Raw genomic sequence first — 16,355 nt, forward strand, 5'->3', positions numbered from 1 at the left:
CTCGCCGAAAGGCAACTGTTTTTTAAAGCGCAGCGGCACAAGCATCTGCGTGCCAGGCGGAACGCGAACGGTGCGGCTCACCACGGCCTGCACCACGGCATTCGCAACCGCAAGCTTAAAAGACGTTCCCAAAAATTTTAGACATTTTCCCGATGGCAATTCCAAACACCGCTTTCTCTATAGAAATTCTAAGTGGCATCCTTTGCAAATAATCCGTTCCCAACAAACACGGTACCGCCAAGGCCTTGGAAACCAAAATATTCCCCGTAACGCTCACTTCGCCAATTTGATTCGTCGCGACCATACAACCCATAATACCGAGACTGCCACCATTTGCTACTATGCACGGCCCATCAACCGGTTCTAGGGCCTGGGGCAAAGTTGGCAATAAGCAAAAAGTTTGTAACGAGATAAGGGTCGCAGAAGCCCCCGTGTCAACAATAACTCTGACCATCACCCCTTGAATAAGTGCCATCACATCCGACGACCCCGGCGCAGCTCCCAAAACACGATGCACCAACGCGCCCCACACGTCCTGACCGTGCGCAACATACGAATGAGATGTGAATGGGTGAGATGACGCAGATTGGTGATGTGGAAAGAGCGGCCGTGTATTGAATGTATCGCGACTCACCCGGAATCCTCGGTCCTGGGAGAATCCTCGGTTGTAGCTGGTCGGCGCCCTTGGAAGGCCGCCCCTGCGCCACCAGCAGTCGCGGGCAACATGTCCTCTCCGTCCGCACTCGTAGTACATCCATACACCGCGGGGCGACGCAGCATGCCCGCGGGTGGCACCCCGGCCGCCGCTGCAATCGGCGGTGCCTCGCCCACCGCCACCGCGCTCTCGGACGCGGCAGCGCTCAGCAACAGCAGCTGCGCACCCACCACCGCTGGCTCATCGCGGAGGTCCAGGTTGACTTTGATGTTCCTGGCGATCTGTAGAGACATGTCATCGTCGTTGTTGCTGTCAGGAAGCGAAAGGACGACTCGTAGCTCCTTGGCCAACTGCAAAAGCTTCTCCTGCAGCAAGGAATCCAGGGCCTCCTGGTCCATCGCCAGGTATGCTACTTGAGCGAGGGCCAACAGCGCGCTGCGGAATGCAAGAGGGGATTCCGTGTCCTCCCGCTTCCTTTGCTGGAATCTACGTTTGGCGACCGACCGCGGCTCGTACACCTTGCTCATTGCCGCGAATGCCCCATCCAGTGTTGACCTGATGGTGGCAGGGAATCCATTAAATGTCGCCAAGGTATCATCATCGAGGGCCGTCGGCAGTGCCCGCAGAGCGGCACCCTCAGTCCACTCCAGAGATTGATAAGCTGCTCGGAACCGTCTTGTAAATGCCGTCCAATCCCCAACTTTGGCCTCGAACCGCTGCACATGAAGTCGCCGTGCTGTTCCCGATGGTGGTGCTTCATCGTCGTCGGATTTCTCCAATCGCTCCGACCCCGCGGCAACATCTGCTGGTCGACTTGACACCGTCGGTTGCATCTGGTCCGATGTCACAAAGCGGTTAAACGCCTCCGTCAATGTCGCCATCCTGGCCTCCCACTGGGCCATGAGGACTCTCCAATCACTCGACGGTGCGGGGGTCTCGGCCTCGCTCGAACCGCTGTCTCATTCTCTAGACTCTCGTTCAACCAGGCCCTCCGGAGGAGTATCGGCCACTTGGCAGGACACGGGCAAGCACGTCCTCGTCGTTGCTGTCGTCGGATGAGTCCACCGGCACGTTCTTCTTCTTGGCCGCCTTCCTTGACATCTCGGCATGGTTCGTAGTCACTCTGACACGAAATGTAGTGTTCGATTTCACTCGGACAACTTTTGTCTTTCTTCGAACACCGCTTTATTTACAACTTTCAGCATGTCCTCAATATTTTACAGTATCCATGTCGTCACGGCTCGCTCACCGTGCTTCACTCGACTCGCTCGCCACCTTTGTCTCTCCACTCCCCATGATTACTTCGCTTACTCCGTCGCTAACTTCTTTGTCTCCGCTCTCCGCTATCACCGTCGCTATGCTCACTCCACTGCTAATTGCTTTGTCTCTGTTCACCGCTATCACCATCACTATGCTCTCTCCACTGCTAACTGCTTCGTCTCTGTTCAGCTTCGCTATCGCTATGCTCTCTCCACTGCTGGCTGCTTCTCTTCTTCAGCTCCGCCATCGCTACGCTCTCTCCACTGCTGGCTGCTTCTCTTCTTCAGCTCTGCTATCGCTATGCTGTTTCCATGCTCCATCTCCAACTCTGTCTCTCAAACTCTGTCTCTCCACTCTCTGTCTCCAAGCTCTCCACACTTCAATTCCCTGCTGTTGACTCCAACTTCAATTCCCCGCTGTTCACTCCAAGCTCTCCAACTTCAACAACCTCGCTCCAATTGCCGACCCCCCAATTTATCCCCGCTCTCATTACTCCCCAATTAATTAGTCCGCGTCCCAACCACGCTCCTCGTCGTTCGCACCTGCTTCTCCTCCAGACCTTTAGGCGCGACTCTAGACTTGGCAACAGCTCCAGCCAATCACAGCCGTCCTTGGCTCACCCAGCTTAATTGCCCTAATATAACCTGCACTGTATTTGCCTTCGCTACAGGCTGACCCAACATAACCCGTACTGTCTGTGTTATGTAATCACGCTGTTTCCACTATGCACCTTCCTACTCCACTACACATGTACACTAATATACACACTCTCATATATGAATATACAACAACAACAACAACCGCCATTCGCCACTAAGTGGCGGTGACGTCACCACGACGCTTGTGCCAGGCTATGTGCACCCTGAGGCCACGTGAAGTGTCGAACGCCCGCTGGCAGGTGGTCACGGGGCAGACCCAGGTGCCACGGGTCGACTGACTGAGATAACTGGCTGATGCACCACCTGTGCCCCCTACTGTGCCAACCTGCTGTGCTTTAGCCACCCGGCGCTCCGCTCGCTGTTGTGAGCGTCGCTCCTCCGCCCTCCGTTGTTGTTGGAGGGCGACTGCCTCCAACTGCCCAGTAGCATCCTTCACGAGCCTCCTCCACAGAGGCCGATCTTGACACCGCTGGTACCAGTCATCGGCAAGTCCACTCAGCTCCACGTCCTCCTGTACCACATCACTCCATCTCTTCTCTAGCCCGTGCCGCGCCCGCTTAGCCCCCTCAATCCGGCCAAACAAAAGCTGTTTCGGCATGCGTTGGCTGGGCATGCGGGCTACATGACCCAGCCATCGCAGCCTTGCCTGCCGGAGGAGCTCACCGATGGGACCCTGCCCAGATCTTTCAAGGATTTGTGAGCTCCTCACACAATCCAGTCTGGTTAAACCCAGGATGGATCGTAGGCAGGCCAGCCTAAATGTTTCTAACCGGCGAAGATGTTCCATTAGGGGGGTCCACGTTTCGCAAGCGTAGAGAAGGGAGGGAATGACCGTGGCCGAGAAGACCTGAAGCTTAGTGCGGAGCGACAGACCAGGTAGCTTCCACACAGCGTTACGCAACCGATGAAAAGATATTGCCGCTCGACTGATTCGGAGTGAGACCTCTGCTGTACACACTTTACACACCCCTGTTTGAGTCTGCAGTTTTAATGTGACAGTATTTTTTTACATGAAAATGAATGCAAGGAATCTTCATATAATAAGGATTCACATTCATGAGGCGCAATTCATCCAGTGATATGAGTGCGCCATGGACAAATTAGTGAATATACGCATGTATGTGCGTTATTTACTTTCGTTACTGTGTGTGTATGTAGGTGTGTAGACGAGGAGTAGTAGTGTCGTGATTAGCGCTACGCTACGCTATGAACCCGGCGTCCCGGGTTCGATTCCCGCTCACGACCAACACCGGTGACGATTATCTGAACCGGACCTGGGCCTCCCTCTAGGTCGACTCAGCCTCAAATGAGGACCTGGTGCAGTGTGTAAACATTGCCACTAAGGATACAAAGGCGGTCGGGGTGGTGTAGGTCACTGTTGTATATGTTGGTTGTGAAAATTTTGATGAAAATAATAAAAATTAAATGAAATTTGGAATTTGCGTAATTATCCGCAATTATGTTAGGTGATGCAATTATGCGCATAAATTATGCTAATTCGAGATATAATCATATTCATTAATGCTCGTGTGTGTGATTATGCTATTGCAATCCGTTATTATGATTAGGCCCCGCCTCGCTGACGAGGGTCGGATTATCAATCGGAATAATACAATTCTTCGTATGAAGTTATACAGGTGCTGTGAGCATGCCAGAGTCAGCTCAGCTTCCTTGTTTAACTTCGTATTATCGATCGGTATAATACAATTATTCTCGTTTTAACATTTACTGAGTGTATTAGTGTGTTTATGTCAGGTCTCCAAATTGAGATCTCAACGCAGAATACAGTTCTTATAAATAAGATTATTACGCACGAAATCAGGAAGGACACACGCAACCACTTCTGCGTTAATCAATTTTATTCTAAACAAAACTTTAACATAAGGATATGCGAACTCTCAAGCTCGGAATTTTCAACACAGCATCAACACAGTAAACATCAACGATTGCGTTGTTTCACTTTGACAACTGCACATATTATTAATTCCACTGCGTAACGCGAGCTTAATTGGTGATAGGGAGAGTCGTTAAAACATGCAGGCACGCTATTCTACACAAAAACCTTAACACTCTAATATGGAAATTTTTGTACTTGAAATTGTCAGCATAGTACTACAGGCAATGTTCATTTCATTGATCCATCTCTTCAACCCTCAATAATCACGTTGTTAATTGGGTAACGGAACAATTGATTGCTTCCTCTGGGTACCACGAGCATATGGAAAATACGAATAAAAAGTCCTTAGTAGTTCATCCGACGATATTCATGCGAAAAGGCAGTCAAAACAATTATTATTCTCAAAGGCAAAAGTATACGTCAATGGATTCATCGGCAAGATTATGCCATTAAAAGAAAACGAACGACTGAGATACTTCTAAATGACCGTATCCACGTAACTCAATAGGCAGCAATGTTCTTCACGATCAGCACCTTGGAATGTCACTCTTCTTGATTGTCCCGATATGCGTGTTGTGTGTCTTCGTGAAACAGACGCAGGGTGATGCGTCGTGAGGGTGAGAGTGTGGGGGGAGGGTTATACGAACTGCTTTGTTCTCTTGCTCGGGGCGTCGGCTTGGCTGCTCGTGCTGGCAGATACGGTCTCTTTCCACTGATGTAGTAGCTGATCCGCACGTGCTCTCTGTGGAGATGCTCGAACGCGCTCTTTGCTGGTTCGCTGACTCTTTTGCTCATGGGCGGCTGGTCAGGCTCTTTCCATTGCTGGATGAGCCAAGTCAGCACACGCTTGGCTGCTGGCAGCTGGCACTCAATGTAGAATAAAAGTCTTTTAGCGATATTTCTTTCAGCTCTGAACTCACACTCGGTGGCACATCGCTACTCTGCCAGCCTCGCATCCTCGGTTGATCGCGGGGCCCCCTTGGAGCCTGCCGCTCGCCACCCTCTTCTGGCGCTTGCTGAGCTGTTGTCTTGTTGAACTGTCGAGTGTGCTATTGTCGCTCACTCTCAAAACTTGAAAATTGTATTTGCACACCTCTTACACAACTCTGATAGCTTAGTATGATACAGCTTATCGCAATCCTCGATTCTGCAAGCGACTCAAAACATCAGGATGAATGTATAATAACTTTCAGCGATACTCTGTCTGCCCATGCCGAACTCAGCACCTAACGTCCCCTCGCCCCTCTTCTCTGCGGGACACAGCACCCATTGCTAATGTCTCGAGGCCATGCCTCGGAGCTGGCTTGATGTCTTCTTCCGAACGCTGTCTCGCTGTCCTTTGCGGAGCTTAAATGTGAAATTCCCTCTCCTCTCTCCGCGTCTCTTGCGAGAGAGAGAAAAAACAGATGCCCTCCCCGTCCGCTGTCTCACCGCGGTCGCGCGCGTGATTGCCCCCCTCCCCTCTTGGTGACCCCGGGCGGCTGTGTTACATCAAACAGGTTTGTTTGTGAATTGTCCTTTGGCAATCTGGAGATTTTGCAGATAGTCGCTAACCTCTCTTTGCCCCGGAGGGTATTATTTATTTATTTAAACGACCTTTTTTCGATCTCCCGTTGCTGTTTGCTGGTCCTTGTCGTAGCGGTGTTTATTTATTTATTTCAGTTACTATTTTAAAAATATCGGCAAATATTATTATTGATTTTAATTGTGGAAAAAGGGCCATATACAACACCACCCACCCCCTCGTGTGCCGTTCCGGCCTTCATAGGTGCTCGCTAACAGCACTTGCCCCTACAGTCTGTTAAGGCTACACGGGGGATCTTTGTCTTTTTTGTAAGATGAGGTCTTGCAAAACAACACCCTTATGAACACAAACACGTTTCAGATTATAAAGGTACAGTGCAGTATAAATGAATGGATGATTGTGAGTAAACTCCTTTTTGTGAATGCCACCTATGATATATAAAATGTCTAACACAGAAGCATTGAACAATGAGCAGCTTTGCTCATGAACGTGTGTGCTCTGGTCACGTGCACCGCCATTGTGAGTGTCCCTCACTCACCGCGTGTTTGACTCCGCGGTTCCCGTGGGCTCAGTGAGTCAGCGCTGTCCCTTCCCCTGTCCACCCGGGTTTAGGCTGAGTGAGAACGAGATCAGAGACAGGGGACTCCAACTTTTAGCCGACGGGATGTTGGAGAGAGAAGGGAGTTTGGAGACGTTAGTGTTGAGTAATTTCCTGATGCACACACACTAATATAGGTACACCTAAACAAATATATACACATATATGGACACAAAACACAAATATACTCACTATACCATAATAATGTATTTAAACGTCGATTATAACTTAATTTATATGCACTCATCAATTAAGTTATTAGCCACACTTATTACAGCACTGTTAACCACTTAAATAACAATACAATTACATATTGACTTAAAGCTTTCGTGACTGCAGGAATTCATACTCTTTAGGTCTTTCGGTAAAGTCATGTAGATAGAAAATAATATTTGATTATTTTTCTATCTACGTGACTTTACCGAAAGACCCAAAGAATAACAATGCAATTACCATTGTCACATTACCTACTATAACCAATGATATTGTTTCAACTATATTGTGTTAATACAGTAGATCATCGATTATCCAGCAGCATCGGAGGGGAGGGGTACTGGATTTTCAAAAAACACCAGATGATCACATCATTATTTAAAATAGCTTGTTTTTGCACATTCTTGAATAAGATTATGTTTTTAGGTGTTCTGCATATATATTGACTGTTTCAAATAGTTTACGATATAAAAATCGCTTAACTAAATATACAAAGACAAAATAAATATCTTGCTGTAAATAGTGACTATTTACTGTACCGCACTCAGCACTCCAATATCGAAGACTCTGCATGGGGTGATGTGCGTACAACGCTCTTGTTCAACAACTTGTGTTAGACATCGACTTGTGTTTGACAACTTGTGTTTGACAACTTGTGTTTGACAACAACAACAACAACAACATGTGTTTGACAACAACATGTTTTTGACAACAACAACTTGTGGTTGACAACAACAACTTGTGTTTGACAATCGCCGGACTGATGCAGCCTTCAGACCGGTGCTCTGGCGAACGCCGAACTGCACGCAATTTTCGCCGGATCAAGCTGTATATTTACTCTTTCTATTACTGTAGTTGTTAGTCATGAAAATGTATATAAGTGCAGTATTTTCATTGTTTAAGTTGTATGTAGTGTATAATGTACTGTATATATTTTTTGATGCGGAAATGGGAGGATGTTCTGAGGAAATTAGGAATGAGAGGCTACTGGAAGAGTTGTTGTGGAAATGCTGATATGCAGGCCAGGTGCTAAGTTACCTTGTGCCAGACAGTTGTCACTGGGGGTTTCCTTTAATTACATTGTGATGAGATGTTACATGAAACGCTTTCAGATGTGACCGCTTACAGAATGATGCAATATCGAAGATAAATCATGATTATTTGATCTATATATACATACACAGAGATTCTACAGATAACTTTTAGCAGACTTTTGGGTCATGTACTGTTCGGGAACACCTAATGAAGACCAGAACGGCACATGAGGGGTTGGGAGGCCAGCACCACACTCAGCCAACTGATGTTTACTTACTACACCAGGTAGTAATTTAAGGCTGAGTCGACCTAGGTGAGGTCCATGGCCGTTTTAGATATTCATCAATGAAGTTCGCCGTGAGCGGCAATCGAACCAGGTTTGTGGCTCACTGTGCTAACCACTGCACCACTACTTCCCACGTGCATGCACACAAATATGCATGCACTAAGATACACATGTACCAAACACGTATAGAGATGGACTTACACAAATGCACACATAGTAGACATTCACACACACATCACATTCAACCCAAAAATCTAAACAGCAGTTGCTATTTGCAAGCTCCTATTAAAGTTGACACGAGGTTCATTTGTGCACAGTAGCCACAAACACGACCCTCAACCACTGTCCCATCAACCACCACCACCCCTCACCATCCCCCACTCTGTGCCCAGACCCTCCACCCATCCCCTCTGCCCCGACTAACCACCTCTTCTCTTCCTGCAGTCTGTATCTTTGTTCACTGACGGACAAGTCGGGTTCCTCTCTCAGTGTCATCCTCAAGGCCAACACAGGTTTGAAGATTCTCAGGTAAGCTCTGCTGTTCGTTTCTCACTTGTGCTCTGTGCACTAACTGCTAATTATTGGTGCAACGCGTTGTCAAGTAAACATTTGAATGTGAACACATTTAATCTTGCTGTCCTGCTTAATCGAGTCCACTTTAAAAATGTTTTACTGTAATCTTAACACATTTGTTTAGTTTAACACATAGGTTAAAGCAATATTCACAACATTGTTAGCAGATACATTAATTGAAAACATCTCCCTGTGTTCTCGATGAAAATGTACTTCACTTGTGTGTGATCCTCTCTTGTAACTTTGTGTTTATATAAACACAAACACTTCATATTATAAAGGTACAGTGCAGTATAATTGAATGGATGATCGTGAGTAAACTGATATTTGTGAATGCCACCTATTATATATAAAATGTCTAACAGAAGCATTAAACAATGAGCAGCTTTGCTCATGACGGTGTGTGCTGTGATCACGTGCACCGCCATTGTGAGTGTCCCTCACTCACCGCGTGTTTCACTCTGCGGTTCCCGTGGGCTCAGTGAGTCAGCGCTGTCTCTTCTCCCGTCCACCCGGGTTTAGGCTGCGTCGCAACGAGATCGGAGACAGCGGCCTCCGACTTTTAGCAGACGGGATGTTGGAGAGAGAAGGGAGGTTGGAGACGTTAGTGTGAGTAATGTCCTGATGCACACACACTTATATAAGTACGCCTAAACAAATATATACACATATACAGACACAAAACACAAAGATATTCAGTAGCATAATAATGTTGTATTTTAACGTCGATTTTAACATAATTTTTATGCACTTATCAATTAAGTTATTTGCCACACTTATTACAGCACTGTTAACCACTATTAAATAACAATACAATTACAATTGTCACATAACCAACTCTAACCAATGATATTGTTTTAAATTATATTATGTTAATATATTAGATCATCGATTATCCGGCAGCCAGATTTTCAAACAACCAGATAATCGCATAATTATTTAAAATATCTTATTTTTGCATATTCTTAAATACGATTACATTTTGATTTAAAGCTTTCGTGACTGCAGTAATTCATATTTTTAGCTCTTTCAGTAAAGTCACGTTGAAGGGAAACAATAAAATAATAAAATATATAATGTATTTTTTATTGTTTATATATTTTATTATTTATTGTTTCCCTTCAACGTGACTTTACCGAAAGAGCTAAAAATACGATTATATTTTTAGGTGTTCTGTATATATATTTAGTGTTATTAAATAGTTTGCGATCTAAAAATCGCTAAAAGTAAATATACAAAGACAAAATGAATATTCTGCTGTAAAAAGTGACTATTTACTCTTATTGGTTCTTTCGGTAAAGTCACGTAGGATGGAAATAATAAAATAATAAAAATAAAACATTATAAAATTATCACGACGTTTCGGCCACAACATTTACTAACCGCACTCACCACTCCAATATCAAAGACTCTGCATGGGGTGATTTGTGTACTATGCTCTTGTTAAACAACTTGTGCTTGACAACAACAACTTGTGTTTGTCAATAGTTGGACTGATGCAGCCTTCAGACCGGTGCTCTGGTGAATGCCGAATTCCACTCAATTTTCGCCAGATCGCACTTTATATTTTCTGTTTCTATGACTAGTTATTAGTCATGAAACATGTATATACGTGGAGTATTTTCATTGTTTAAGTTGTTGTATGTAGTGTGTAATGAACTGTATATATTATTTGACACTGAAATAAAGCATAGCTGCTTGTTTTGTCACGCACTTTGTGCCGATCGCCGGACTGGTTCAGCCTTTGGAGCGGTTTTACCGGTTTCATCGGATGTTGGAAGCCAGATAGGCACGCTCTGGATATAATCAATGATCATCTGTATTTAATGTCATAGATTACAATTAAGAATTTTATATAATGAACGGCTGCAATCTTGACATTAATTGCCCACCCATACGTTTACATTAATAACACCACAACCTGACTCTTATTAAAGCCATAAATCACCAATGGCTCTTATTCGCCAACCCGATACATTTGAACATTATTTGATCCTTACCCAATATACAGTTTAAACTAGCCTTTGCCTCGTGATGGGTTACGTGGACATCTGTGAAAAAGAGCTTTTTAGCTTTTTAGATTCTCTAATATAAATAAATATTCAGATTTATATTCTGGCTCCTCTGCCTGTATCTAGTGGCCTTGCATGGACAAACGCGATTTTTAATACAAAATATTGCAGACCTCGCCAAATGCGGTGGGTTACGTTCCTGTAAAATGCCGTGTTGGACAAAGCCACATTAAACAATTAATAGACAAATAGGATTGCGTTCCTGGGTCCGAAATGATTACTCCCTCTGTTTAGCTGATTCTACGAGATTTCCACCCTTATTGTACTAAAAGGTGTTGAGTTGCTCTCCATTTCTTGTGAGTGTGTACACTTTTATTTTCCAGTTTCACCCCACTCAGTGCCTTTTCTCTCCCTGTAGTCTGATAGAGTGCTCACTGACGGACAAATCGATCCCAGCTCTCCATGACATCATGATCACCAACAAAGCATTGAGGAAGCTCGGGTAAGTTATGCAGCTTGTGTCTCATACGCGCTCTGATTGTTGCTACAAACAAAACAACTGAGATTCGTCAGTAACACTGTGGCCTTAGCAGGAGAAAATATGGAAAAGGCAACGTTTTGGAAATTGACCTTCACACCATGTTTGTGTGCTAAGAGAGCCATTGCCAGAAGTGGAGTGAGTAGTGGAGTGTATTCCAGTGCATTTAATATTCTCTTTGGTTCTTTCGGTAAAGTCACATAGAAAATCAAATCAAATAATAATAATAGAATAGACGTTCCGATTGCAACACAAGCAACCATCATCAGGTAAGAATGAAAAAAATGGCAAACTTAGAAACACAATGCAACACAACACAGAACCGAACAGCACAACAGCCAACACCCCACCTGGTTGACCCCGCTCCTCCAAATAATGACAATATTCATTATCAGACCAATGAACATGACCAAACGACTGGAAATGCGCCTGATCTTAAATCTGCAAGATAAGCAGGCTTTAGCCTGGAGTGCTGAGACGGGTGACCACCGCACATAACCACAGGAGTTATAGGCAGCAGAGCTAAGTTGCAGACAACAGACTGCAGTGTGCAGCACAATCCACCGTTGTACTTCACTACGATCCTAGATCTGCAGTCCTTGCCATCACAGGCCTGCACTGACCCGCGTGGTGAAGTATGGTGAAACAGCTCTCATGGCATGGGGAGACCTTCATCCAGCATGGTTGTTGTGGGGGCTGCGTGGGTCTTTGTGTGAACCCGCGTCAGCGTGAACCTCTCTCTTGCTGCAGGGTGGATGGCACTCGCTTCAGTGAGGAAGGGAAGCAGGAGTTGAGGAGCAGATGGACTCACCGAGGAGGCCTGGATATTTAGATATAAGCTGAGAGGCCGTGCTGGCCCTGCAGCAGATGGAGCTGGTCCACGCACGACTTGAACAGCAGCCCGGCTCATTTTACCTCCACCGCTCCGATCGTCGACCCTGACTCTGAGACGACAATGAGCTGGGAGCTTTCTCTGTGAGCTCCACATGGAGCCAAGGGTGAACGCGACTCCAAGATGCTGATGAGTGTGGTGATTCCAATAATGTGTAATAATGTGTAAGTGTATTTATGAATATGTGGTATAGGGAAGCGATGTTGGTGGCATGTGGAAGGGGTGTCGGTGGCTTTTAAATGGTCTGGCAGCTCACCATTGTTTCACTGAGTAGGAATGTTTGTCATGAATGTGCGTACATAGGGGTGTGTATCACACTCATGCAGATATCCTCGTCTATTTATGTATGACTTCAATATTCACCCTCTATCTTTTTTATATTCATGCATTTTAACTTTCAGTTGCGCTATGATCGGTCTAAAAATAATCTTCCAAGCCAACTTCAGATATAAGAAATGTACTAACGATTGTTATAAAGTTGTTTTACTCTGAATTCTCTTTCATTGCTCTAATTGATTAGTTTTCGATTTTGGTGCCTCGGATCACACTTGCAATTGAAACTATCCAGGTTAAAAACCTGGCTAAACAAATACACTTGATATTTCTTATCTTTGATTATACACATCTGTATACCAAATAACAGCACTTCAGCCTCGAAATGCTTAACAACGTATCAATAATTCAATTTTAATGTATACATTTATTGGCAGACTGTCATTGTCTGGATGTGGTCTGGGAATGTTTATTGCTGTTGTTTTACTGCCTTTCCCAAGCTTGGGAACTGATGCAATTTGAACTTGCATACTTTTAGGTATTTGTTTAAGTAACGCCATGGTGGTGTGATGTCATCTTCCTCGCCTGGTATGCAAGAGTTCAGGGGTTGGATTTCGACCCTGACACCTGCTGTATAGTTGGAGTCTGCATGTTCTCTCCGTGGTCACTTGTTTTTTTTTTCCTCTGGGTTCTCCAGTTTTTCTCTCCATATTTAGAAACATCCGTTTACATGTATTTGCTGCTATAAATTTTCACGTGATAATCCACTTCCTCGAGCTATTATTAGTGGCTTGCTTCTGAAAAATTAGATAATAGCTCTGGGCCTTTCCTGGTAAGATAAAAAAAAGAGTTTAGTTTCATTTGTATATTTTAAGTGATTTGTTCACCTTTACTTTACTGTGCACTCTTATCGTGTTGTATTGTATTGGTTGTTGTAACTTTTGTCCTGTCTCTACTGCACTCATTGCATTACTCCAGTATAAATGTTCAGATTCTGCTATTAAGTGTAGATTTATATTTATATACTCAGCCTTAACTGAGTATCCATCGCAGTGTGTAAACATCAGCACTGGGGAGACAAAGGTGGCCGAGCGTGGCACTGGCCACACCACACCCTCGTGTGCCATGTCAGCCTGAATAGGTGCTAACTAACTGGACTTTCCGATACAGCTTGTGGAGGCTACATGGGGAATCTGTGTATGTTTCCTCGTGTGTGTGTGTGTACTGTATATGGGGGATCTGTGTTGTACTTGTGTGTGGGGGTAGCCGTGGTTTAGATGGTGATGATGAAACACGGGAACAGAGAAGAGACTCCCAGCGACTCCACTCCTCCGCTCCCAGTGTCAGCGCGTTGAGCTTTTGATGCAGGAGGTTTAGGAAATGTCCATTTGTCTGACTCCACTTGCTTCTCTTGCTTGTCAAGCATTCTAACTTCTCGCATGGACTACGTGCTGGAGAATACAAACTCGGTGTAACTCACAAGAGGACTCTCCTGGTTACTCATGCGGCGTTGCCATTTAAAGTAAGTCTCTAGCTCACACTGAGCTAGAGACTTACAGGGATGCATAGACTCACACAAGGCACACAGTCTCGCTTCGACAAACACACTCACAAAGAGACTCATATCAACTCAAAGCTACAGACTCACGAAAACGTCCAGAGAATCATACAGAGAGCCCCCCCCCCCCCCCCAACTAGCACCGCCCACTCTACCACTAGGGATGCCCATTCCATCATGAGACCCGCACACTCCCCAACGAGGCCCGCCTACTCCCTCACTTAGCCCAACCCACTTCATCACTAACCCAGCCCACTACCATTAAGATCTGCCAATTTCACAGTTTGCCACGCCCACTATACCACTAATCCCTCCCACTATTATCCCACTCCTAGTTAATTTTCTGATCTTTAACCGTCTGGACCACTGTTATTCTCGTCGTCTTGGTCTCCCTGAATCAACCCTCACTCTCCTCCACAAATACAAAATTCTTCCACACAAGTTATTTTCAATCTACCATTTATTTTTTACATTTTACCTCTCCTACTTCAACTTCACTGGCTTCCCGTTCACTACCGCTGCCTTTTAAAATGCCTGATGCTCATCTTCAAATCTTTCTAGGGCCTTGCCCTACCTCATCTTGCCCCTCATCTCCTTCCATGTGCCCTCTCGTCGTCTCCGTTCCCAATCTTCCCTGTCCCTCCATCTCCCTACGCCCAATCCTTCTCTCTGGACACCTCCACTGGAATAACTTTCCCCAGCACATTAAGCAGTCCCCCTCCTTAACCTCATTCTGTTCCTCTCTTAAAGCCTCACCGCTTCTCCATTTCCCATTCTCTACCCCTCCCTCCCCTATCATTTTGTCTTCTGTTTTCAGATGGCTGATGTAGATGCAGAGTAACAACTAAAATTTCACATTCAGGTGGTCAAGCCAGATAACCACGTCAAGAGTAGCGCAGTGTGTCATTGTCATGTGGATCGGACATTGCTTCATTGTATGTTGATTGGTCTGTTCTGGATGACCACAGTTGAACACTGGAGAGTTTTTAATTTTCCATTTGTGCATCAGCTATCTGCATCTGCCATGGTTTGTGCAGTGGATGCGGTTTAGGGTGGACCATGAGCTTCTTGGAAGATCAAACCCAGGGATCTGCCTTGGGCCTTTCACAAGGTGTTCGTTAACATCTCGCCACCAGATGAAGTGAACACCACTACGGTGTGCTCGGGATGGGTGTTCAGTCGTGATCATTTTAATCCATTCTATCTCACACCTGCCCACCGTGTCGTGGCAGTTTTTCTGTTTTTCCTGCATTGCATTTTTTATTTTAGAAAATATTTAATCTGGAAAATCCATTGCGATAGAATATCTTACGTGCAACGGTGCAAAGGAATATCAGGTGGAGCAGTTGCAGTGCTTAGATGCACCACACGACAAACCCATGGCCTGAAAGCAGTCGAGTGAAGAAGAATCAGTCCTGCCCCCCCTCGCTTCACCAACCCATACAGGGCGTAATGGTGAAATATAGAAAAAAAGCATTTACTCGTTGGTTCTATTCGGTAAAGTCACGTAGGTAAAAAATAAAATAACAAAAATCACGACGTTTCGGCCACAACACAAGTGGCCTTTCAGGTGAAGGGACCGTGCTGTCATGAGGACAGCGTTGGAGTGAAGACAGCCAAGCCCAGGTCGCGTCCTTTAAGCTATGTGGGAGGAAGCAAAACGCTTGACAAAGGAATTCGCATAAAAATGAGCATGATGTACGTAGGAGGTGCATGGGCCATGATGGACCAGCAGCGACCGAATTCGCGAGCACAAATCAGATTTGAAACACGGCAGAACGAATTCTGCCGTAGCTGACCACTGTTACAACGCTGTGGGTGATCACGATATAGTTTTCTCCGATACCAAGGTTCTCTGCAAACCCACGGGTTTTTATCAGAGATTTGTCCACGAGGCAATTCAGATTTACAAACAGACACAATTTCAACCGAGAGGATGATTTCAAATTAAGCAATCATTGGAAAGATGTTCTAAATCAAACCACACATTAAACAAATTTTCAATGGTACAGTAATTTTTTCTTCAAGTAGTGGTATTCCAAACTTTCACAGCTGCATATTTCACTCCACACACTCACTCCACTCACTCACTCACTCCGCTCACTCACTCCACTCACTCACTCCACTCACTCCACTCACTCACTCCACTCACTCCACTCACTCACTCCACTCACTCCACTCACTCCACTCACTCACTCCACTCACTCACTCCACTCACTCACTCACTCCACTCACTAACTCCACTCACTCACTCTACTCCCCCCCCCCCCCCCCCCGCTGCTGGTCTGTCATGGTCCCCACCCGCTCCTGGTCCATCATGGCCCATGCACCTCCTACGTACATCATGCTAATTTTTATGCTAATTCCTTTGTCAAGCGTTT

General features: G+C 45.4%; 1 protein-coding gene across 5 annotated transcripts in view; it reads left to right on the top strand.

Moving 5' to 3' along the window:
• LOC142907497 (NACHT, LRR and PYD domains-containing protein 3-like) overlaps positions 1–13,898 on the top strand; it is a 34,155-nt gene extending 20,257 nt beyond the window's left edge. For 3 of the 5 annotated variants that reach the window (XR_012931051.1, XM_076057080.1, XM_076057078.1), the window contains 4 exons: positions 8,573–8,656; positions 9,224–9,310; positions 11,132–11,215; positions 12,002–13,898. Coding sequence is in view for 3 of the 5 variants with exons in the window: in XM_076057080.1 (XP_075913195.1) it covers positions 8,573–8,656; positions 9,224–9,310; positions 11,132–11,215; positions 12,002–12,083 (337 nt within the window). In the remaining 2 variants the exon portion in view is untranslated. Of the gene's footprint in view, positions 1–1,227; positions 1,766–8,572; positions 8,657–9,223; positions 9,311–11,131; positions 11,216–12,001 lie in introns of those variants that run through there. The other 2 variants (XR_012931052.1, XM_076057079.1) reach the window with 2 other exon arrangements.
• Positions 13,899–16,355: the final 2,457 nt, after the last annotated feature.

The sequence above is a fragment of the Petromyzon marinus genome, chromosome 79 (assembly GCF_048934315.1).
Source record: "Petromyzon marinus isolate PM22_M1 ecotype Great Lakes invasive population chromosome 79, UKy_Petmar_22M1.pri1.0, whole genome shotgun sequence".
NCBI lineage: Eukaryota > Metazoa > Chordata > Hyperoartia > Petromyzontiformes > Petromyzontidae > Petromyzon > Petromyzon marinus.